General features: G+C 35.2%; 3 protein-coding genes and 1 pseudogene across 5 annotated transcripts; all 4 read right to left on the bottom strand.

Moving 5' to 3' along the window:
* Positions 1-1,078: 1,078 nt before the first annotated feature.
* LOC132044575 (protein trichome birefringence-like 4) lies at positions 1,079-3,229 on the bottom strand. Its single transcript, XM_059435070.1, has 5 exons — positions 2,653-3,229; positions 2,369-2,561; positions 2,077-2,270; positions 1,840-1,998; positions 1,079-1,755 (listed from the first exon to the last, which is right to left on the bottom strand). Exons 1-5 carry the CDS (start codon positions 3,135-3,137, stop codon positions 1,422-1,424), a joined length of 1,365 nt encoding a protein of 454 aa, XP_059291053.1. The 5' UTR covers positions 3,138-3,229; the 3' UTR covers positions 1,079-1,421.
* Positions 3,230-6,274: 3,045 nt separating this feature from the next.
* LOC132044574 (uncharacterized) lies at positions 6,275-8,298 on the bottom strand. Its single transcript, XM_059435069.1, has 4 exons — positions 7,876-8,298; positions 7,578-7,780; positions 7,247-7,472; positions 6,275-6,623 (listed from the first exon to the last, which is right to left on the bottom strand). The coding sequence occupies exons 1-4, from the start codon at positions 7,979-7,981 to the stop codon at positions 6,508-6,510; spliced, it is 651 nt and encodes a 216-aa protein (XP_059291052.1). The 5' UTR covers positions 7,982-8,298; the 3' UTR covers positions 6,275-6,507.
* Positions 8,299-9,274: 976 nt separating this feature from the next.
* Positions 9,275-22,079, bottom strand: LOC132044577 (putative pentatricopeptide repeat-containing protein At3g16890, mitochondrial). 3 transcript variants are annotated; one of them, XM_059435071.1, is made up of 3 exons: positions 19,798-22,079; positions 9,552-9,891; positions 9,275-9,460 (listed from the first exon to the last, which is right to left on the bottom strand). In XM_059435071.1, exon 1 carries the CDS (start codon positions 21,985-21,987, stop codon positions 19,933-19,935), a length of 2,055 nt encoding a protein of 684 aa, XP_059291054.1. In that variant the 5' UTR covers positions 21,988-22,079; the 3' UTR covers positions 9,275-9,460; positions 9,552-9,891; positions 19,798-19,932. The 3 variants fall into 3 exon arrangements, with proteins under 3 accessions (XP_059291054.1, XP_059291055.1, XP_059291056.1); XM_059435072.1 differs by having other exon boundaries at positions 9,552-9,651; XM_059435073.1 differs by lacking the exons at positions 9,275-9,460; positions 9,552-9,891 and adding an exon at positions 13,026-13,166.
* LOC132044578 (uncharacterized) lies at positions 12,942-14,965 on the bottom strand (annotated as a pseudogene).
* Positions 22,080-23,406: the final 1,327 nt, after the last annotated feature.

Here is a 23,406-nt window from a genome sequence, read left to right as displayed (position 1 = left end):
GATCACAATTTAAAAAAAAAAAAAAATTATTCATTTCTTTAAGAGAATTGTATTGTCACACAAATAATATGCATATTTAAAATTGGTGGGATTGAAAGCATTCAACTAACTGAAGTAAACTAAAACTTATGATAGTACATATGTGAGTTTCTAATATCGAATAGTCAATTTGTTTTTTTTTTCAAAAAAATAAAAAATAAAAAAGTTGCAATCACTAAACTATAAGAATCGTTTGGTAGGGTGTATTAACTAGAATAATGGTGGTACTAAATTTTAATACAATGTTTGGTTGCAAATTTAAGTGTGGTACAACTAATATCAGTATATACTTATACACTCTATTCAGTATTGTTCTTATACATAATAAATCATGGCATTAACAGCACCAATAATATTCCTATTCTAATACACCCTATTCAATACTTTTTAAAAATTATGCAACGCATGTTATTAATAAAACAAATAAATAGTCGATAAAAAATAATACAAAGATAACTAATCCTAGCACACCACATTATTAATAACACCCTATTCAGTATTATTCTTATACACCCTACCAAACGACGCCCGAGCTTCAACTCGGAACAAAAATGTTTACGGTGCTTTTTTTATTCTTAATAAAATTTCCCGCCAGCCTTCAATATGAAAATGCAAATTACCATTTCTTTGTTCTTTTTCCTTTTCGTACAAATTTTATGCACTTCTTGCAAACATATTTAGGATATGTGTGTTAAAATAAACTTTCTACTTTTTACTACGTAATTATTTCTTTCACTAAAAGTTTTCAATCTTCAATGCTTCATTTGTCTCAATTTATTTGAAAGAGTTTAGAGTATGATGATTATAGTACCTAATTTTTTATGTGAATTTGAACATAGATTTTTCAAAAGAAAAAATTACATATTTGAAGATACTAGGTAAAGAACTAACCAAAATATAACAATTCAACATGTTTAAAAAAGTTTGACAAAATCGTAGTCAAACAAAAAATTGATTGACTCTTCAAATTTAGTACCACATTCACATATAATGGTAAATGGAGCAGTAGTTTTGCAATGTGCTATCAAAATAACATGGGCATTTTCAAGTATCCTAATCCAGCATATTGAACTTAGAGCAGTGTTCTTTCTTCCAGTTCTAAGATTAAAATATTAGTTAATCTGTTTGCTATACGTAGCTCCAAGCAAAATTTGTATCACTAAGCAACAGACCTTCAGTTCCGCACTTTTGTTCCTGAACTCTAACTTCAGCAACTTTCCTCCAACTTTCTAAAGGAATACTTCTTCCTCCAAATATGTGAATATTGTAATCCCCCAATCACCTGTAACCAAACTTTAAAGCAAGTGGACTAAAGAGAACTGTGTATTTGATCATATTTACAGATTACAAGACCTTAGGAAAAGGCCAGAGAGAGTGATGGCTTATTTGGGCTGGGAAAACTTTTGCTGTGAATCAACCAAAGTTGCATAAAGTAGCTGATTCCAAGAATCTGGTACCCCAGGAAGACACCAATGGCTGCAGTCTTGGAACATCCCTGCCCTCCTCTTTGATTTTGCTTCTCTGAAAATTGAAGGGTGACCTTCTTTTCTATAGTCTGTCATCTTTGTAATGTTGAGATAAACAACTGGTGTTTTCATTTCTGATATTACTGATTCAAGAACCCTCATCATCCATGGATATGGAGCTAATTGTGTCTCGTTTCTTATCGGTTTTGTCTCCCCATCACAGTTCCCTCCTGAGTTCCATTGACCACCTCTGCAAGACGGAATTTAATTACCTCATTAGAATATACAATTTTAAAATATTGAAAATTTTGTGAAGATTTAAGAGAGGTTTTACTTGAAATGAGAAGCTGAGTATCCCCTAAAAAACACCCTAGTTCTGGTGCTGTTGATCGTAGTATCAACCCAATGTGCCCATGTCTTCAATGCCTTAGTATATGCATCTGCCACTTCCAATCTGTTATACACATGAGTCCCTTCTTGAAAGTAGTTATTCCTAAACAGAGAAATTAAATAACCTTAATAAAAATCCAGCCACACTAATAAACTAGGGACAAGATGAATATAGTCTTACAGTTTGTGAGTTTTCTGGTGAGTCCACCAATGACCAGTGTTGAAGATGATAATGTCAGCATCCCGGTACTTAGTAAGAGAACCATGGATTGTATCCAGCCTTAGAGTTTCGCGGCGTGCTCCTGCTTTATCCGAGAACTTCCATTCTTGAACTAGGAATGGCGATTTTATGAAGTCAATTGAGCATTTGAAATCCTACACATAAACACAACAAAAGACACTTTCCATGTTTCAGAATATAGTACCATTCAAGAAGTGAAATTCATTGAAATAATTACTAGTGACTAAATGACCTTAAATTTGAAGGAATAAAATCCTTGACTTCTGAACTCACGGCGGCCAGAAACTTCATTCACTCTGCTCTTATCACTGAGTGAATTTCTCAAGGCACAAACCAAAGATTCCCACATGTTCCTGTTCAAAGAATCCCCCACAAAAACCAGTCTTTTCCCCCTCAACATCTTCAACATTTTCAACCCATCAAACCTATATAAAAAAAAAAGAAGAAGATAAATTCAATAAGAAAATGTGAGAAAAAAAGCTTTAGAAACAGGAGATTTAAATTCAAGAATTGAACCTTGGGATCTCACAACCATGTGGCGTCCATCTAAGCCTGAGATAATCAGTATCACGGCGTCCATTCTTGAAACAGTTCAAAGATTCATCAATAAACGGACAAGAACCCGGTTTATAAAGCGGTTGAAGATCATTATCCTCTATCCATTCACCATCAAAAATATCACAAGAAGAAGTTTCCTCTTCAATGGGAACGTAAATCCAAGATTTTCTTGGAAAGTTTGTAGGTGCTGAAACTGTACTGCTAGTATGGGAAGAATCAATGGAAGTAAACGAGGCCGAGTGAAGGCGAGACGAAAGAATGTTAGTGGTGATGATTGAAGGAGAGGTGTTGGAGTTGGAGGTGGATAAGAAAATGATGAAGAGGAGGAAGGTTACGGTGAAGAAGAACAGAGTGAAGAAAGCAGAAACTTGGGTTCTTGATTTTGAGAGGAAGTTTGTAACATTTCTTGAGAAGATGCAGAGTTCCTTCAAAGAAGAAGCCATTGGTAGAATGTAATTTCTGTGGATTTTTGGTTTCTTGTTAGGCTGTGAATGAAGTTGGAATGGCGGTTTTAGTTTATTTGCATCTAATACCCGCGCACACTTTCTCAGGGTGATTTTAAATTTTATTTTTTCGTTTTAAGAAATTTAGAGAAAGCACAAATATGATAACTAAATGATAAGAGACAGATAAAGTGGGTCATTTATGACTTTTCTTTTTAAACTACACAAACTTTGAGCAATATTTTAAGATGTATTTTTGTACCAAATTGATAGGAAAAAAGTTGTAATTTATAATGTTTTTCATGTAGTTTTCAAATATACAAATTTTAATGTTAAAATATTGAGTATCTAATCTAATTTAGCTTCAAAATTTAGTCAAATTGACTCTCGATAGTCGAAAAGTGCCACATAAATTGAGAGGAGGGAGCATGTGGTAGTATAACACATTCATTTATGTACAAACAAGTAGAGGCAAAGTGATACGAATGTTTGTGGTCGTCACTAGTCAGTTAGTTCATTTCCGTCTACCGACCAATGGAAGCAAGAAGTCTTAGCTTTTTTAGGAAGTAGGGAAAATAGGAAAAGAGAGAATGAAGGCCCTAAGGTAAAATAATTGATGAGTTTTTAGCTATCCTCTTTATATATATGAAATTATGGACCTATAATGAATGCCTGAATGGACTAGCCCCTTCATTTTATACATGCCATGCTTACCACCCTTGGAAGGGAGTCGTTGGTGTATGTTTGGTTGTTTCTTTCATCTATCATATTTATTCTCAACATCTTGGGAGCCTTTTCCTTCTCAATATTGTTAGTTGCAGATTCTATACATTAAAATTTGTAACACCTATTCAGAAGAGTCGTCCAAAAAGATAACCCACAATTGTGAAAAATTTAATACTATTAAACATGATATCGTTCAAGAAAGAAAGTATAGAACTTCCTCAATTTAATACTATGTAACACCCATCATTTATAGATCCAAAGTTTCAGATTTTAGAATGTAAATTCGCAGGCAATGAACTTCCTCAGTTTAGAAAAGATTACTCCAACCCCATCTCATTTTCTTAAAAATTTGAAAATAAATCTAGTCTTCCACATTTAGTTTTAAAATAACGGGTTTTCCACATGTTAAGAAAAATAATTAATTTTTTCAAAATTTTATAAAAAATTCTTTTTTCTTTTGAAGAAAAACACTTTTCCGGATTTTATTTGAAAAATAAAAGTGTCCAAGAAAATGAAATCATGAAAATCAAGATTTTTGAAGACATTTTAAAAAAATAATCAAGTTTTCCATATTTTTAACAAATCCATTTTTCCATATTTAAAAAAAAATCATTTTTTCAGTTTTTTTTCTTTTTCAAAAAACGTCAATTTTTTTTTAAAGGGTTTTAAAAATCGAGAAAATTAGTTTTTAATCCATGTTTTTAGTTTTTTTTTTTTAAATGGGTTTAAAAAATCAAATTTTCAAAATTAAAAAAAAACGGGGGTTTTAAAACTCATTTTTTTAAATGAAAATTCAGTTTTTTATTTTTATTTTAAAAAAAAAATTGACACGTAAGTCGAAAAAATTAAAAAAAAAAAAAGAAAAACAAATAAATACACACGTTGTTTGAGAGTGGGCATCGCGTTAGGGGTAATTATTCCGTTTTAAATAAGTTTGGGGGAATAGGTGACCTTCATCCCGTTAAAGATTACTCCAACCCCATCTCATTTTCTTTTCGTCTGAAAATAACGGCCATGTGGCTCTTCTTTTGAAGGATGAAAAATGCCACCACTAAATTGATTGCAAACTTATTCAGTGTCAATATTCGAGTTAGTTCCTTAGATCCTTAGAGTTTCATATAAAAGTTTTTTAAGCATAAAGTCATTCAAATATCACTATTTTCCTCAAAAAATACTAAACACCTCAAAACCTCCTTCTTTCCTAGAGCCTCATATATATTTTTTAATAATAGACTTATTTAACTCATTTAATCAAATTCATATTTTATATCTAATCAAATATGACCCGGTTAAAAATCGGCAAAGGAACAAACTGGCATGTAATCTACATGAATTAGAATTAAAAGAGAGAATTTTTTTAAATCTATAGATAAGTATTAGTAAAGTTTAAAATTAAAATATAAAAAAATTGTTTAGAGCTTTAGTTTAATATATTTCTAGGTATTAACATGATTAACTTGACAAGTTGGAATATCTATATCATAACATGAAATAACATGAAATAAATTAAGAATATATTATATTTCATATAAGACTAATAATATAATATTTCAAAATGAAAAATAAGAGTTATAATATAATATTTTAAAATAAGTATTATAGTAATGAAAATTCTGTACCTTTTGCATGAGAAATAAAAGACCTCGATGGTATGAAAATGAAAATGCCAAAAATTGCACACTACATATATAAGAATAGATAGCTAAAAATAAAGAGAAAAAAATCTACACTAACTTTATTTTTTAAATATACGATTTAATTAGATTTTTTAAAATTTAAACCAATACGAATGTAATTTTTGTGTTATCTGTGTAATTATATTTCAATGTGGAAAGAATATGTCGTTCAATGTGGAAAAAAATATGCTATTTAAAAAAACGTGAATTTGAATAGAAAGATTAAATTACTTGAACTTTAATTTAAATTGAAAGAAAATATATTTGAAGCGAGATTAAAAAGAATTTAGATTTGAAAAAGTGGCTTAATAAAAAGTATGGTTTGATTCTTTTGCCACTTTTTAACCATGTGATATTTAATTGGGTATAAAATATGAATTTGATTAAATGAGTTTGATGAGTTAAATATGTCTATTGTTAAAATAAAATAAAAATGGGGCTTTAGTGACATGGCATACCAACTAGGAGAGAATGAGGCTTTTGAGGTGTTTAGGTACTTTTTGAGGAAAATAGTGATACTTGAGTGATCTTATTATCCTAAATGAAACAAAAGTAACTTTTATAAAAAATTCCCTAAATTTGAGTGACCATCCAAGGAATTAACTCTCAATATTCCTGCAGGGAATTTTGCCTTTTGATATGGGGAGCAGATGAATTAGTGAGCATATACATTAATCTAGTCATACATATAACTCAGAAATGGCTCATTATGTAGCTAAGAGTTTGGGATGCATATCTACAACAACGGCCCACATGGAATAAGAATTTCCAAGAAATAAATGTTACATCATACAACATTCTTATCCAGATCAACATATAATGAACAGATAGGCAATTTTTTTTTTTTTTTTTTTTTTGTAACTAATACAACCTATCAGTACTATCACTTGTAAAATTAAACAGCATCAAAAACTAGAGTGCTCGATGAAGCTAATTTTCCATCAATATCTTCACTTTTGAACATTGCTTTAAAGGATGAAAATAAGTGCCGAAGTCATCAGAACAAAGCCATGCAGCATGGACTTTGAAGCTCGAAAAGCAGTGCTATCATAGTCTAGGATGTGCTCAAGAACACTGAAAAAACCTGTCAACACATTTCAGAATAAGTTTAACTTCTATACACCAACAATGTAAAACAATTTAACACTCGGGTAATTCACCTTCTGTCACCTACTACAAGTTAAAATACATTTGATAGTGTAATGTCAGCATATATAAATTAAATCACATCAGATTTAGGGTAAGATATACATAGTGGCGGACCCAGAATTTAAGGGTCGTGGGTGCCTTATTAAAATTAACGAAAATAAAATCCTGAGCAGAGGTTTGACTCAGGTTCCCTGGCCACCCAAATCTTTAAAATTTCACATGGAAACCAAAGCACTCAGCCTTGTTTTTGGTTTCTAGGGTGCTTTTTGAGTTTTTATACCCAATTTTCATATATTTTTTATACAACTATACCTAGTCTGTGTTGGGTTTAAGGAGTGCTAGAGCACCATTATATTAGGCATAGGTCCGACCCTGGATATACATAAGAATTTTGCTTATGATACTAGGGAAAATACATAGCACCAGCATGTTCTCTAATTCTAGTTTTCCTTTAAAAGTACTCTCGCTTGCAGCAAATTATATCCAATAATATATTTTTCACCATAACCTACAGTACAGTTTTGTATAGTGAAGTGGAAGAACAGGAGAAAGTTTAACCTCTTTTAGGGCCATAGCTACATCCCTCTTTGATAGTCTCTTCGACTGCTCTAACGGTGGCCTTATTGTAAAACCTGAAGTGCGGCAGTATGTTTTCAAGACAATTTAGCACAAGGTGAGTCTCCTCCAAGCAGGGTCCTCTGCAAAATTGATCGGCATATTCAGGTGGTACGTGGATCTCCCCTGTCTCAGTCAATCTATAAGACTCCTCACAATGACTGTATATCTGCAGCAAGTCATATTTACTCATCCTTATTGCATTTCAAAGGATGTAGGCGAATTAGGCCAAAGATTAAGTGAGAACATGCACGCATGGATAGGAATGACTTACATGCTTATCAGTAAAACATTGCAAAGCTTTGGAGAAAAGATAGTCAGGTTGAGCATCACCATAGTGAGGTGAGTCACCATAGTGAGGTGAGTCGTCTCCGTTTTCCGATGAATATCCTCCATTTGCGCCTCCATAGTTAGGCAAATATTCATTTTCAAGGACTCCTGCAGCGGCAGTTTGAGTCTCATAATCATGTGCTTTACCTATCAAGAACAATTTACATTCACATAAACTGTCATATGACTTGAAAAATCAGCAATGTAATGGAACAAGGAGAGATGCAGAAAGTATATGTCACCTAATGTGAAAAGCAAAAACAAGAAACAGGCCACGCTTATAGCTTGAAGAGAATGCTTCATGTTAATGGAAACTGCTATCTCAAAAACTGAGTATATGACAGTCATATTACAGAAAAGAGAACTAGTTTGGGCTGATTATATAAAAAATAAGCAATGCCTCAAACCAAGAGTAGTCCTTGCTGTATTTCACACGTAATAATTTCTCCAAGATTAGGAACAACAAAAATTTGGGTAATGTTCTAAAATGCAGGATGGTTGCAGATATATATTAAAAGCTTTCATTAGGTATGGAATAGTAACTTACGAAGCTTATAGGTGAAGAATCTACAAGAGTCAAGTAAAACAAGATTAAATCTATGGGGAAATGTAAAAGCAATGGGTGATCTGCTCGATGGAAACTTAAAATATTGGATGGTCTAAAAAGGTGACTAATAAGTTGAACTACAATGGCCAACTAACGAGACTTTACTTGCTTGAGGTCTTTCGTATTGGAAATCAAACCTAAGAGATCCACCCTTGCCCCACAAGTTACCCTTTATAGTTGTACTGCTCTCCAATGTTATGAAGTTGTCTTCAATGTAGTGCCATTCATTGACCATTTGACGCCATGCAGGGAATTGAACCAAACCAAAAAAATAATTTAAAAAAAGGGGTTTTATTATGGTCAGTTAGGGAAGCTTACATAGCCTTTTTTATTTGTATATAGCAAAAAGTTTTGAGGATATTTTTTTTCAAGTATTCGGAACTCAGTGGCCTGACAGTTGAGATTCACGATAGATAGGCTTACTAAGAGTAAAGCGCTTCCTATCAAAAGATTTCCATTCAGATTTGAGTCAAGTGTCTTTAGTTAATAATAAGGAATCTCAGTCATCACAACATACTCCTCAAAGGAAAAAGCTTGAGGGGAGGCATACATCGAGGAATAGAATAACTTATAATCTTAGGTGAGAAGAAGCAACAGAACAGCCAATCTAAAGAAGCAAGATAATGTAACATTGGTAGGTAAGAATAAGGGACAGTATGAAGACCTACATTCATTCTTTAGATAAGCATATCGAGAATTTATTCTAAGTGTTCACATTTGCGAAATAGTATATGTGAGAGAATAAACTGACAATTTGCCAGTCCGGGTCCGTGTTAATTCACATTTAAAAATTTCCAAGAGGAAACTTGCTACGATTTCTCAATACAAGCATTTAGTAACACAAATTCCTCATACAAGCATTGGTGACAGAAATATATTGATACAGAGGGCCGTGTCTTGATGATTGCTTAGCCAGAAGGACAGAAATAATGAGACGGGACAACTTCCATTTTGGAATTTGTTAAAGACCAAACCCAGCTTCCATTTTTGGAATTGTGAAAGACGGGACAGCATCACTTCTAAGTGATCCTTCCTTTTCCTAGTCTGCTTGGCTGAGCACTGAGGGGTGATTGAACTTCTGCCATTGTACATTTCATTTAAACCCCAAAAGAACAACCATTCTAGCCCAAAATGGCCAACTTAGAACAGAATGTTGATACTTTTGTGACCATAGATGCGGAAAGGAAAGAAGAGAAAAACTTCGCTGCAGCAGCCAGAAGCTGCAAGAACACACAAACTGAAATCAGTCACGAGTATTGTTCACTCCACCTAGACAAGATTAAAGATAAAAAGGAAGGAAAAACTCTTTACCATGTAAGAAGGCAGGAAAAATATTTTTACCAACTAACACCCAGGATTAATGTATGAGACCTAAACACGGAGCTCCATCTTCATATTCACAGCGAAGTATCTATAACGGATAGAAAAATCAGTTTAGACTTTGTCATTGATAAGACCATGCCAGTAACTTCCTTCTTTTCCCTTAAGTTAGGCCCTTGAAATGAAAATCAGATTTCTTAAGATCAAGAGAGGTGTTTAATGCAAAGCACCAAGATAGTTATTCCTGATCCCACGGAGAAACAAGTAGTAACAATTCTTTTAGATCTAGAGATAGCTGGAATGTTGCTTGCTTTCTCAGCTCATTCCCTTCCTGTGGAAACACAAGTAAAGATGAAAATAACTATAAGTTAACGTCTTCATCCTCATTATAGGAAAAATTGAATTAAAATGTCAAATATTACCACAATCTCAATGCAAGTAGATGTAGAACATCAAGATTTCACAGAGGAGATATACAAAATTGAAACTTTTGCCATCCAATACAAGCAAATTAATAAGTAAACCAGCTAAAACATCAATCCAAGCAGATATAAAATATCAAGATTTCTACGGAAGAGATAAAAGATAAACTTGCTGTTTCTCCAGGGCAGATCAATCAAAGACTGCTGCTCCTTGGAAACGCACAGTCGTTCCTCATATAGAAAGAAAGATACAACTACTACACCAGAGGCGCAAGCACAAGTGATAATCCTAACCCCAAAAACTTCTCTGATGGAGTCCTAAAAGACAAGAATCATATGATACAAACACACTTGTACTAGGAGTATATAAAATAATGCCTAGTAGCTAAGCATTCTATTGACTTTCAAGTACAGCTAAGAGATTGGAAGTTCTTTGAAGCTAAAGAATCAAGAGGTGTAGAAGAAATCTACTAAAAGTAAAGGGTGTACATATGTAGCCATGAAATTTGGGGTGCCTGTGTAGCATATCTCTATAGTGTACCTAACATTTGTGTTAGCTAGGCAACACTCAACCACAGTCTTATGGTATAAAGTTGTTCAGCAAGAGTTATCCAAGAGTGAACTACAGCAGGAATCACACTTCAGATATCGGCATCACGTATCTATCAATTCTGCAAATTCGCTATGACTACAAAATCTACAAGTACACGAATGTTTGATATGGAAAACGTTGTCCTACTGGAACAGCCAACATCCTTATGCACTTCTACCAATTCCTCAAACTCCTACCTCCTTTTATATTCAAAATTATGTTATTGATACAACCCAGAAAATGCTAATATACAAACATTATAAAATTTTATTGTTTTTGATAAAGGTAGAGTTAGGACCAACGTGCACGGATCTCGACCAATCCACTTGTTACCTGCTGCCTTCCACCAGTACAAGTAATTTGGTAACTCTGGCCACCAAGACTTGGACAAATAGGAAGAAATCCCTAACGTTTTCTGTATCAGCTGGAATTTGAGTCATGATTTCCCATGGTCCGTTCTAGCTTCATTAATCGCTAGGTAACACCCTTGGTTGCTATACAAACATTAGATAATATGTAGACCGTAATTAAAAACTCAAACTGAAGCTACTTATCCACGCAAACGGGAGTATCCTTGTTATACCAAAAATACAAATTAGATGCAAAGGAACTTAAACGGTAATATTTTTAATCCTTCAAACGTTTCTACTAAACCTTTCTTTCTAAATTGTACCAAAAATTGCAGAGTGGGGTTTTTTTAGGGACTCCATCTTATCCTCCAATAAGCCACGGTCTCCACTGCCATTCTCGGGGTAACCCACGAAATATTAAACAAGATGTATATTACAGACAGCACTCCAATTCAAAGCTACAATGTCGAAGGATTCTAATAGTAGGTAAAATTGACTGAAACTCCTGCTTTTGCCGGCATGATCATATACATGGACTAGCAGCAAGAAGTCAACTGAATGATTAAAGCATCAGTTGTTTGAACATAAGCTCAATCAGAAAGTGAAAGGTCCTAGCTGTGCTATCGTTCAATAAAATATCAGAGCTCTTAAGTCTACCCTGATGCTCTTCTTCATTCATCCATTTAAGCTCAGCCAGGAACACGTAGATCAAGGGAATCTGATTCTACAAAAACTTCTTCTAGTAAAACAGCCATATTCAAAAAAATCATGCAGTTTTTTTCAACATTCAACAACAACATACCCAGTGTTACCCCACAAGTAGGGTTTGGGAAGGGTGGGGTGTACGCAGACCTTACCCCTACCTTTGTGGGGTAGAGAGGCTGTTTCCGGTAGACCCTCGACTTTTAAGACATGCAGATAAAGAGAGAATATATCCAACTTTCCGGTGATCTGGTGTAACAGCCCAGCCCACTAGTGATATTGTCCGCTTTAGGCCTAGGCCCGCACGGCTTTAAAACACGTCACTAGGAGGTAAGGCATGCTTTCTTATATACCCGGCACCTCTCCTGTGTTATGCCGATGTGGGACTTTCCCTCTTATGGACTCAGCGTCCTCGCTTAGGTTTGCCCCACCGCATGGGATTTGCCTAGACTCAGCACTGAGGTTTGCCCCGCCTACGCAGGATTTGCCTAAACTCAGTCGAACTCTGGCCCACCATCAACAAGGCTGACACAGGAGTGACTCTGATACCATCTGTAACAGCCCAGCCCACTAGTGATATTGTCCGCTTTGAGCCTACGGCTTTAAAACGAGTCACTGAGGTAAGGCATGCTTACTATATACCCAAAGACCTCCCGTGTTAAGTGCCGATGTGGACTTTCCTCCTAAGCCGGTGTCACATATGGTTCGTCCCAAGCATTATTTTTTTTTTTTTTTTTTTTTTTTTTTTGATAAATCTCAACAATATAAGACTTTAAGAGTCTGTGCAACGAAGAACCTGTTGCTAGGATCAATGGCAATTGGTCGAGGATTTCAACAGAATGATGATTGAGGAATAATGCTTACTATATACCGTATGAAAGACATATCACAACTGCTAAATCATCAAATGTTTCTATTGGCAAGTCCAACTAAGACCAAGTAAAGGTCAAAGCACATGGTAAAAGTTTTACCAATGAAGTCCAACTCCAGAAAAGGACAACTCGGGGAAACTGAAATGAGTAAGACAATTTCAAGCAAGCAAGGGAAATACATTCACAGAAAAGCTGGGCAATGAGCAATGCTAGCACATGGAAAACATTAAATACAAGAGACACCTCTTGCCACGCTGAATTCTACAGCCACAACATAAGCTTATGACAGAAATCTACAAAACCATATCCATTCGAGACGGGAAAATCCTAGTTATCTTTGGTGCATTGTTCAAAAGATCTTTTATCACATTAGAACAGAAATATGAATATTTTCAAGTTTTAAGGACCAGATACCACATGGAGTTCTCATCTTGTTCAATGCTTCACTGCTTTCTGTTATGCCTCCTGCTGCTTTTCGTACGGCTAGTCCGCTCTTCAGAATCAGACCCGGAATCTGAGTACGAATCAGAGGACTCAGATGTTGAGCTGTATTTCCGGTGTCTTTTTTTTTTCTGCTACTGCTTCTTCTTCTTCTTCCTCTTACTCTGAATAAGTTGAAGAACTATCACTTGAGTCACTCTCCCCAGAAGAATAATATGACCCTGTGACTGATGGAACCTCACTGTCAGATTCGAACACTGAAGCCTCACTTGTCGGTCTCTGACAGGGGTGTTCAAAAATGTTATTGGTTTATCAGTATCGGGTTACTGGGTTATGATTTTTAAACGGTTTTGTTATTCTTTTTATTGGACTACAGGTTCGGTTTCTGGTTTTTAAGTTTTTATTAGCCGTTAAACCAATAACCCAATAAGGTCCTATTAAAATTACCTTTTTTTATCCCTAATTATATAAAAGTGAATTTATTAGAAACCCTCTTCGTCTATTCCTATTCCTATTCGGCTCTCTCAACCAGCCAACCTTCTCTGATCTCTCAAACTAGGGCTGTCGAGTGCTCACAAGGCACGACTTTGACAGGGAACTTCCGCGCGAGGGCTCAAGATCAGTTAATTTTCCATCTGATTTTGATGAATATATCAAGATTATATCAAAATATACGTTTTCTTCTACTAAGTGACTGTATTTTTCTATACTCTAGTTTCCATTATGCATGAAATAGCTTCCAGTGTCATTCAATTGAATAAGTTTTGGCAGTGAACTTTCATCCAAATATTGATTACTTGGCAAACAAACAAAAAAGAAACAAATTTTTTTGTTCGTCAGAGGTCACTTTTGAAGTTGGAAAACGGTTTCTGCAGAACATACTGAAAATTTTTTAGAGCATTTTCTTATCAGCTAAACCGAAAACCGAACCATTATGGACCGCTAACCGATAAATCGAAAACCGCTAACAAATATCTTATTGTTTTGGTTATAGATTTAGAATGTTTACAAACCGAAAACCGATAAACCGAACAGATAATATAAAAAACCGGACCAATAAGCACAGTCCCTGTCTCCATATCAGACTTATGCTTCCCCTTACTCTTCTTCACAGATTTTTCACTCTTCATCTCCTTCTCAATATTTGGGTTTTCTAGATCATAACATATTGATATTTTCATCCTCAACTTTGGATTTTTCAGCTGCTGTGTACGAGACGGTCGTGATATGTACACCCTCTCATTCTTCCAGGCAGGGCATTGAACTTTTCATTGTCAAAAAAAGTTCAATGCCCTGCCTGGAAACATTTCTGACATTGTGAAGCTGCATCAAGCATGGAACCTGACGCCTTGTCTCTTCTTTCATGCAGTCTCACCCGTTTCTCAGTACTCATTAAATACATCTGCCTCTTTGCTTCTTTTCTTTCCTGCCTTCGACGGGGTCCTTCCTTCTGGCCATTTGCATTGACATTTCTAGCAGCAGCACGCCCAGCCTGAGCATGACTCAAACAATTTGCAGCTGACAAGGCTGCAGCCTTAATCTGTTCTGCTGCATCCTGAGCACCACTTTCTTCATTCTTAGAGGATGTCATGATCTTGGCTCTCAACAAAGAAGAGCCCCCTCTTCTTGTTTATCTTAATCTATACTAACGAGAAATAATTAAGTGAACCACTGCTAGTAGTTCCAAAGGCGCTTCCTCACATTTCGAGAAGGAAGAGAAAACAATACCGTTGAAGACTTTCCAGAATATTGAGTGAAATAATAGTATATCAATCATTTTTGTTTCATATATTTTTGGCCTGTAAGGAAAAAAATATTGTATCTATAACTGATTGGATTGCTTATTCGCTAACGAAGTGCTTCAGTCACCCATTCACTTGTACATTCTTCTCAAAAAGTTGTACAAGTTTAGTTTAGCATCCTTACCTGATCTAAAAAGTTGAATGGGTGACTAAACTAAACTTGCAACTTCTCAAAAATTAGAACAAGTTTAGTACTTTGCCTAATCAATCAAAAAAAAAAAAAAAAAAAAAAAAAAAAAAAAGAAAAGTTAACTGTAGGAATTGCATGTTGGGATTAATTTGTCCTGGCTATTGTTTCATTCTTCTATATTTCGGTGAAATATAAACAGCATTAATTAGAAACGCCTTATGCAATCATCTTACTGGAGTAGTAAAGGGTTTTGAAACATAACAGTCATGTTTCGCTCTGAATACTAAACTTTAGGACTACACAAGATCAAATTCAAGTTGTTCCAAAAGTGGCGCTTCAAATGAATCATCGGCAAACACAAGTCCTACTGGATCTTCTTCCGGAAGAAAAAAAAAAAAAGAAAGAAAGAAAGAAAAACCATGAAAGATAGATATAAGGCTTGGAAACACTTCGAAAGGTTCATTGATGAACATCAAAATGTAAGTATTGCAATCAAGTATATGATGTTCACTTAAAAAGATTGTGGTACTAGCAATTTTCTCAGCTTTGACCTAACTCAAACACAAATTGGTTCTGAACCTAAAAAATGTGGTGAAAAAGGATGTTTCACTTGTCCCTTGGAAATTTGATCAAGATGTCTGTAGGAGAGTTTTAGCTCGTATGATTATTGTGGACGAGCAACCTTTTGATTGGGTTGAAAAGGAGGGTTTTAGAGATTTTGTTAGGGTTGTTCGACCTATGTATCATGTTTCATGTTCCTTCTCATACTACTGTAACTAGAGATTGTCTTGAGCTTTACAATGAAGAGAAACAAGCTTTGAAAAAATATTTCAAAGAAACAAGACAGAGAATTTGTATTACTACTGACACATGGACTTCAATTCAAAGAATTAATTTCTAACTGGTCATTTTATTGACAAAGATTGAATTTGCATAAAAGTACATTAAACTTTTGTCCAATCACTAGTCAAGATTTAGCTAGTGGTATTTCAAAATGTTTGCTTGAATGGGTATTGGATAAAAAATTTACTATGACAGCTGATTATGAAAGTTCTAATTATGTCATGGTTAAAGAGTTGTCAAAACATTTACTAAGTGAATACCAATATGATGGAAGATAAACACCTGCATATGAGGTGTATGGCTCACATCATCAATCTAGTTGTTCAAGATGGCTTGAAAGTAGGGAGTATGTTTGTGGAATGTGTTACACAAACTGTTAGGTACATTAGGCAATCTCCCGCAACATGGAAGAGGTTTAGGGATTGTGTGATCTTGACAAGATAACATCTAAGAAATCTTTCTAATTAGATGCTCTTACTAGGTGGAATTCCACATATTTTATATTGAATGTTGCTATAGTTTATAAGGAAGCTTTTTTTTAAAATATCGTGATATTGATTATGGATTGATGAACTATATTACTAACCATCTTTGTGAGGACGAGGAAGCTGCAGGTGCACTCTTAAGTAGTGATGGGGAAAGTGTTAGACGCATGAGAAGTTTCTTGAAATTTTCATCAACTCACATTGAAGGTATCGGGATCATTGTTGCATTAACGCACACTTCTTGAAATTTGTGAAGTTGGTTCTTCTTCATAGTAGGGAGTTGATTCATTACGAAGTCAATCTTGAACACACACAAGCTCTTACACCAATGTAGGAGTCAATGAACTCCTAAATGGATCAAGTATAGGCCTTCCGGTACTAAAAGTAGATTCAGATGCCACACTAGAAATGAGAATGGCTAACACATCATGAGCCATCTCACCAAGACTAGGAAATCTAAGTGAATTCACTTTCCATCAATTTAAAATATCAAAACCATCTCTATCTTCCTCAACATCTTCACCCAAATACGCATCCAGCTCTGTTTTAGAATCAATACCTCCACCATTCTTATGCCTATTTAAATCTTGCATGAGTTATTCTTTTTCTTTTCTAGACAATTTGGACTATAATAATTATATATTGCCGTTGGATGTCTTTGATGAAGTAGGTGAAAATGGAAAAGATGGATATGAATAACATTATTCTTTGCATACTCATTGAATAAAGATTCCATGTATGTCTTGACTTCCTCTTGTATTTTCATCCCTTGTGTTTCTCCAAACATAGTAGTTCAAGCGAAAGAAAGAGAGTGAAACAGGTGGCGAGGATCCAACACACATAGAATAAAAATCATTTTGTTCATCTTTTGAGGATCACCCCAATACTTGTCAAATTTCTCTTTCAAATAAAAAGCCACTTCACAAATCTCAAGAAAGGGCACATTAGATGTAACTTAAAGTGAACCAGATAATTTCAAGGTGAATTGATAAAAAATTTCAAAACACTTAACAATGCATCTAACACTTTCCCCATCAATGCTTAAGAGTGCACCTACAACATTCAACATCAAATATGTAGAATTCCACCTAATAAAAACATCTAGGCACAAAAATTTCTTAGATATTATCTTGTCAAAATCTCAACAATTCTTAAAGCTCCTTCATCTTGCAGGAGTTTGCCTAATGTACCTAACAGCTTGTCTAACACGTTCAACAGGAACACTCCCTTCTTTCAAGCCATCTTGAACATCTAGATTGATATGACCATAGACCTCACATGAAGGTGTTTATCTTCCATCATATTGGTATTCCACTTAGTAAATTGTTTTTGACAACTTTTTAACCATGACATCATAAGAACTTCATGGTAAAAAATTTACCCAATCCTTATTCAAGCAAACATTTACAAATACCACTAGCTAAATAATTATCTTTGTGACTAGTGATTGGATAAAAGGTTAAAATTCTTTTATTCAACTTCCAATCTTATTCAATCAATCACCAGTTACACATATAATTAAATCTTTGAATTGAAATCCATGTCTCTGTAGTAATACAAATTCTGTCTTGTTTCTTTGAAATACTTTTTCAAAGCTTATTTCTCTTCATTGTAAAGCTCAAGACAATCAATAGTCACAGTAGTACGTGAAGGAACATGAAACATAGGTTGAACAGCCCTAACAAAATCTCTAAAACCCTTCTTTTCAACCAAATTAAAAGGTTGCTCGTCCACAATAATCATACAAGCTAAAACCCTCTACACACGTCCTGATCAAATTTCCAAGGGATACGTGAGACCTTTTTCACCACTTTTTTTAGGTTCAAAACCAATTTGTTTTTGAGTTAGGTCAAAGATGACGGGTAAAGTTCTTACATTTTCCCATATGTGCAAGCAAATTATTAGTACCGCAACCTTTTGAGTGAGCATCATATACTTGATCGCAATACTTACATTTCGCTTTTTTGATTTCATGTTCATCAATGAACCTTTCGAAGTGTTTCCAAGCCTTAGATCTGTCTTTCATGGTTTTTTCTTTTCTTTTCTTTTTTTAGAAGGAGATCCAATAGGAGTAGGGCTTGTGTTTGTCGATGATTCATTTAAAGTGCCACTTTTGCAACAACGTGAATCAGATTCCCCGTCACTTCGGACCCTACATCTGTCATCTATGAAGGCAAAGTGAAAAAGATGAATGTAATGATTCAACATAAATAGAAAGGGTGAATCCAGCTATTATAGTGGAACTATAAGGGTTGCTCATTGATCATATCAGAGTATCAGACCCAACGAAGCATAAAAATGTAAAGAAAAAACCTACATTTTCAGTGCAACACATGAACCATTTCAAAATAACGGCTTTGTATTTTATGATCACTTAAAATCGAACAAAAAAGTCAAAGACGGAAAATAGAAAGGGACAATTGAACAATTACACAGTGAAATCAAAAGAGCATACACAGAAAATAGAAAGGAGAAGATGAATGCAACTATGCAGCAAAAATGAAGGGAAAGAATCAACAAAATATCAAACAAAAATATAGATGAAAAGAGTAATTTCTTAACCTGAAAACCATAGATGAAATCAGAGATGGAGCTTGAGCCTTGAAATCTGAGAGTCTGGGAGAGAAAGAGACCCCGATTCTAAGTGAGAGAGACTACAACGGTTGTGGTCTAGACTCTTGAGAAGTCGAGATTGAGAGAGAGACGCAAACTTAGGGTTGAGACAGAGAGAGTGAGAGAGAGCTATGATTTAGGAAATATCGAAGGGAAGCCCTAAATGTTTTGTAATAGAAAGGATGAAATTAGATATACGTTGTAGGGCCACGTTGTACCTATATACGCATGCCCAATTCGATTTCTCAGTCGGCTCGGGTGTGAAATATACCAAACCATAACCCGACCGTGAAACCACAACTTAGGGCTGAGTGAGAGAGAGTGAGAGACGGCTATGATTTAGGAAACATCGAAGGGAAGCCCTAAATGTTTTGTAATAGAAAGGAGGAAACTAGATATACGCTGTAAGGCCAGGCTATACATTTATATGCATGCCCAATGCGGATATTCGGTCGGTTCGGGTGTTAAATATACCAAAGTGTAACCGAACCGTGAAACCATTATAACTGATCATTGAATTGGTAAACCAGCCTGTTAAATCGTAAACCGAATTAAATGATCCGAAATAATTATTTTGGTTCAAAATTTCGGGTTGAACCAAACTGCACAGCCCTACCTAGATGTATACATCAAACACTTAGGTACTGTATTACAACCAAATCCTACTTTTTCCTCTGCCTGTCCAGTACGCATCTTTGTCCTTGCCTACATGGCATCATTCACCTTTGGGATTTACAGTTGCAAATACAGTGATCAGAGGACCAAGGAAGGGAAAAAGGTAACTTTTATTAGCTATAGGTTTTTCTTTGTCATGCATCAACGGGGAAACAATAAAACTAAACAGCAACTTAGGGATCAAAATGGAAAGACATTTATAATTAAAAAAATGGACAGGGCAACAAAAGAAGAAGAAAACAAGTAAAGTATCAGAGAGAGGAGATCATACCAGCATATCTATGGTAACTTATCAAGAAAACAGTCATACCTATAGTGCATTTGGCTCCAATAATATAGAGCATAACCCAGCCTGATGAATTAAGAGCAGGTTTATGTTCATGATTCGCTAACAAGCAGCGTAGCTTGGGAGCATTATGGGATAATCACTCCTAAATCAAAGATACTACGAAGAAGTAATGGGTTCCAATAACATTCCCCTTTTTCTGCACTCCCTTAAAACACCCTGAGCTTCTTCAGTACGACCTGATTGGATCATTGAATCAAGATATAATTTACATGTCAAAACGTCGGGGACGCATCCATTTGCTTCCATTGAGAAAAACAAGTTCTTGGCTTCATCAAATCTCCTAGAGTTACATAAGGCTCTGATAAAAGCACCATAAGTATGATTATCAGGGCTCAAATCTAGCGTCAACATGCTTAGCAGAAGTGTTTGTGCCTCATCAATCTTATTCATTCTACAAAAACTTTGAATTAAGGCGTTGAAGGAGAAAACATCTGCTTTTATTCCATCACCTTGCATTTTTCTTAATAATTTCAGTGATCTACCAACATCCCCGATGATACAAAGTGCACGAATTAAGATATTGTACGTAACAGCGTTTGGAGCAACTCCCCATTCTACCATCTCTGTGAAACAGTCTAACGCATCGCCAATCCGGTTAACTCTACAAAGGCTATCAATCAGTGAACTAAACGTAAAAATGTCTGGTCGAGAACCATGTTCCAGTAGCATGACTAGTAGCTCATGTACCTTCTTAACCTCTCCTACCTTGGCATATCCAGTAATAAGAGTGTTAAAAGTTACAACATTGGGAGTGACACCTCTCTGAAGCATATCTTTGAAAGCTTCTGATGCTTTGTCCATCATTTTGATTTTGCAAAAGCAATCAATGACCCGGTTATAGAAGAATGTGTTAGATACAAGACCATCCTTAAACATCTGGTCCAAATATCCGTTCCCCTGTTCTACTCTCCCTGCTTTATAAAGAGCATCAGCAAGTGCAAGATAAATATCAACACTAACCTTCACCCCTCGAACAGTGATGAAGTCTAACATCCGACAAGTATCATCAAGCTCTAATCCTTTGATTAAACAAGTAAGTACAATGTTAAGAGTTGAGTTATCCAGTAAGTAACCTCTATCAATTGATATTCTTAAAAGTTGAGCTGCTTCTCTTGGCAAAAAATTAGTACTAAGGCAATGTAGCATGGAAGAACAAGCTACATTAGGCAAGACAGCTTTCTCTAACCATCTAAATAACAATTCAAAGGCCTTATCTGGTGGCATACAGCGAAATACCCCATTAACCAATGATCTTACAGTAGCTTCATTTGGAACAACACCCCTACTCTTCATTACACCGAAGAGCTCAAATGCCTCGTCTACCCTTTTAGCATTACAAAACCCCTCAACCAAAATTGTGTAAGTAAACACATTGGGAGAGTACCCCACCCCCTCCATCTGTTTCACCAGACGGAGCGCCTCCTCCACAACCCCAGCCTTACAAACTCCATGAATGAGAATATTATACGTAAACCTATCGGGATTACAGTTATCGACCTGCATTTGCTGAAACTTTAAATAAGCTAAGTCAAGCGAGTTGCACTTGATCAACGCATCGATTACCGCATTATACAACCTAGCACTAGGAGCAAGCCCCAAATAAGAAACTTGCTCTAAAATGTCAGCACAATACTTCCCTAACCCTAATCTCCCCCAACTACCAATCAAAACACAAAGCAAGTCAACAGTAACTACATTTCCAGAATTCTTGATATCGAGAACTAGCTCAGCTGACAACAAAAGTGGACCTTTTCTATAAAGTACATTACCTAAAACCCCTTTAACTGATTGATTCTTGGAAAAAGAGGGACAAATATTCAAAACCCAAATATAAAATCTCAAAGGGTGTAACGGGTTTTCTTGATTTTGCAAAATACTAACAACTGCCTGTTGATTCAAAGTAACCCTCTTGGCTTTATACTCATGGTTTAGCAATAAATACCAGTCTTTTCGTGCAAGAATCTGGGTAAAATACTCATGGTCAATAAAGTGTCCTTTTTTAGCTGCGGTTGAAGTGTTGGAATTCCTTTGTTCAGTGCTGGGATTGCTAGTGGTGGCAAGATTTGAAGTTTTTGGTGTGAGGGAATTATGGTTTTGTTTAGAGAGATTGGTGAAAGAAGCCCTTGAAGCTAGGGAGGAAAACCTTCTCATACTCTTTCATTCCCCTTTCCAAAGTACAGATTTCGCTCTATAGTTTTGTTCAAGACTCTGTTATTAATCACCTCCATATAAACTTAAAAATAACCTAATTAATCACCTCCATATTAATATAAACTTAAAAATAACCTATCTTTATTTTGTTCTTCTTTTGATTTTCTTTTAAGTTTTGGTCACAGAATCTTTTCAGTTTGGTTGGAGATTAATATGTCAATATGGAATCAAATTTGTGATATGAAAAAAAAAAAAAAAAATTATAGTCATAAAGAATTATTAATTTGTTTTAAATATAAATTATTGAGTACTGAAATGAATTAGGACAAATAAAATTAAAAAATAAAAAAAAATAGTATAATCGAGCTCGAGTAATTTTTATAGATAAAATTAGTTGATTGAGGAATGTGATGTGGTGTTGGATAACTTTATGTAGTAATTGCTCGTTCGGAGACTTATGGGTTTTCTACTTGCGGAATCGTCTGCAGCAACCACGACTTGAATTATAAGTTGTCGGGAATCCTCACGTGACGGTTGGGAACCCTAGTTCCACAGCCTAAATATCTTACTTAAGATATGCAGAGAATTCTACTAACCCTAGCCGTTCTCTGGATGACTTAGAGTACATCTTCCAACACCCATAATGATGCTTATATAGACCATAATAGAACTTAGGGTTATTAGATTAATAAATGGGTTGTCTTACTTAGCTAGCACCCTTAAGGGTGTATTAGGTCCAAAAGATATTTTTATTAACATTCTCCCACTCATACATAAGGGATTGCTCAAGCTCGATCAAGCTAAAAGAAAACATATTTTTCTTTTCTTTCTCTTGCATCATTCATACTGGATAAATAGATTGTGCGACCAGCCTACTATGAGAGCACATTACTATACATCTGTTAGGAATATATAGACTCTCGTCATAATGAGATTCTTCAAGTAGATGTCATAAGAAGTATTCTCAGTACCCCAGATCATTCGAATCACATTAATACACCTCTCTAGATCTCATGTATCATAATTTCTTGTGTCCACAATTATGACCCATAAGTCATAATTGGTACCAGCAACCACTAATTAAATGAGATTTCGTTCATGATCGCCCTCTTCTCACGAGTCTCTCAACTTGAATTCGTTTCTAGTCATGCTCCGCCAAACTAAATCTCTCACGATCATTTCATAGCATGATAAGATATCGAACATCAAACCAACCTTCAAGTCATTGATAAGAGTCCTAAGGGTACTCACTTTTTGGGTCTCACACAACAATAAGTCGAGATAAAACTTATTTAACCCTGTTGATCGAAATTTGCACACGTGATATGAAATCATGTGCTATAACATTTTCTCCTTTCTCACAGAGTGTATGTCTTTATCTCATAAGGTAATGTTGTGCATATGATATTCATACACCAT

This window comes from Lycium ferocissimum, unplaced genomic scaffold (assembly GCF_029784015.1).
Source record: "Lycium ferocissimum isolate CSIRO_LF1 unplaced genomic scaffold, AGI_CSIRO_Lferr_CH_V1 ctg4893, whole genome shotgun sequence".
Lineage (NCBI taxonomy): Eukaryota > Viridiplantae > Streptophyta > Magnoliopsida > Solanales > Solanaceae > Lycium > Lycium ferocissimum.
The sequence above is the reverse complement of the archived record's forward strand: the minus strand, read 5'-3'. Positions and strand labels throughout refer to the sequence as shown.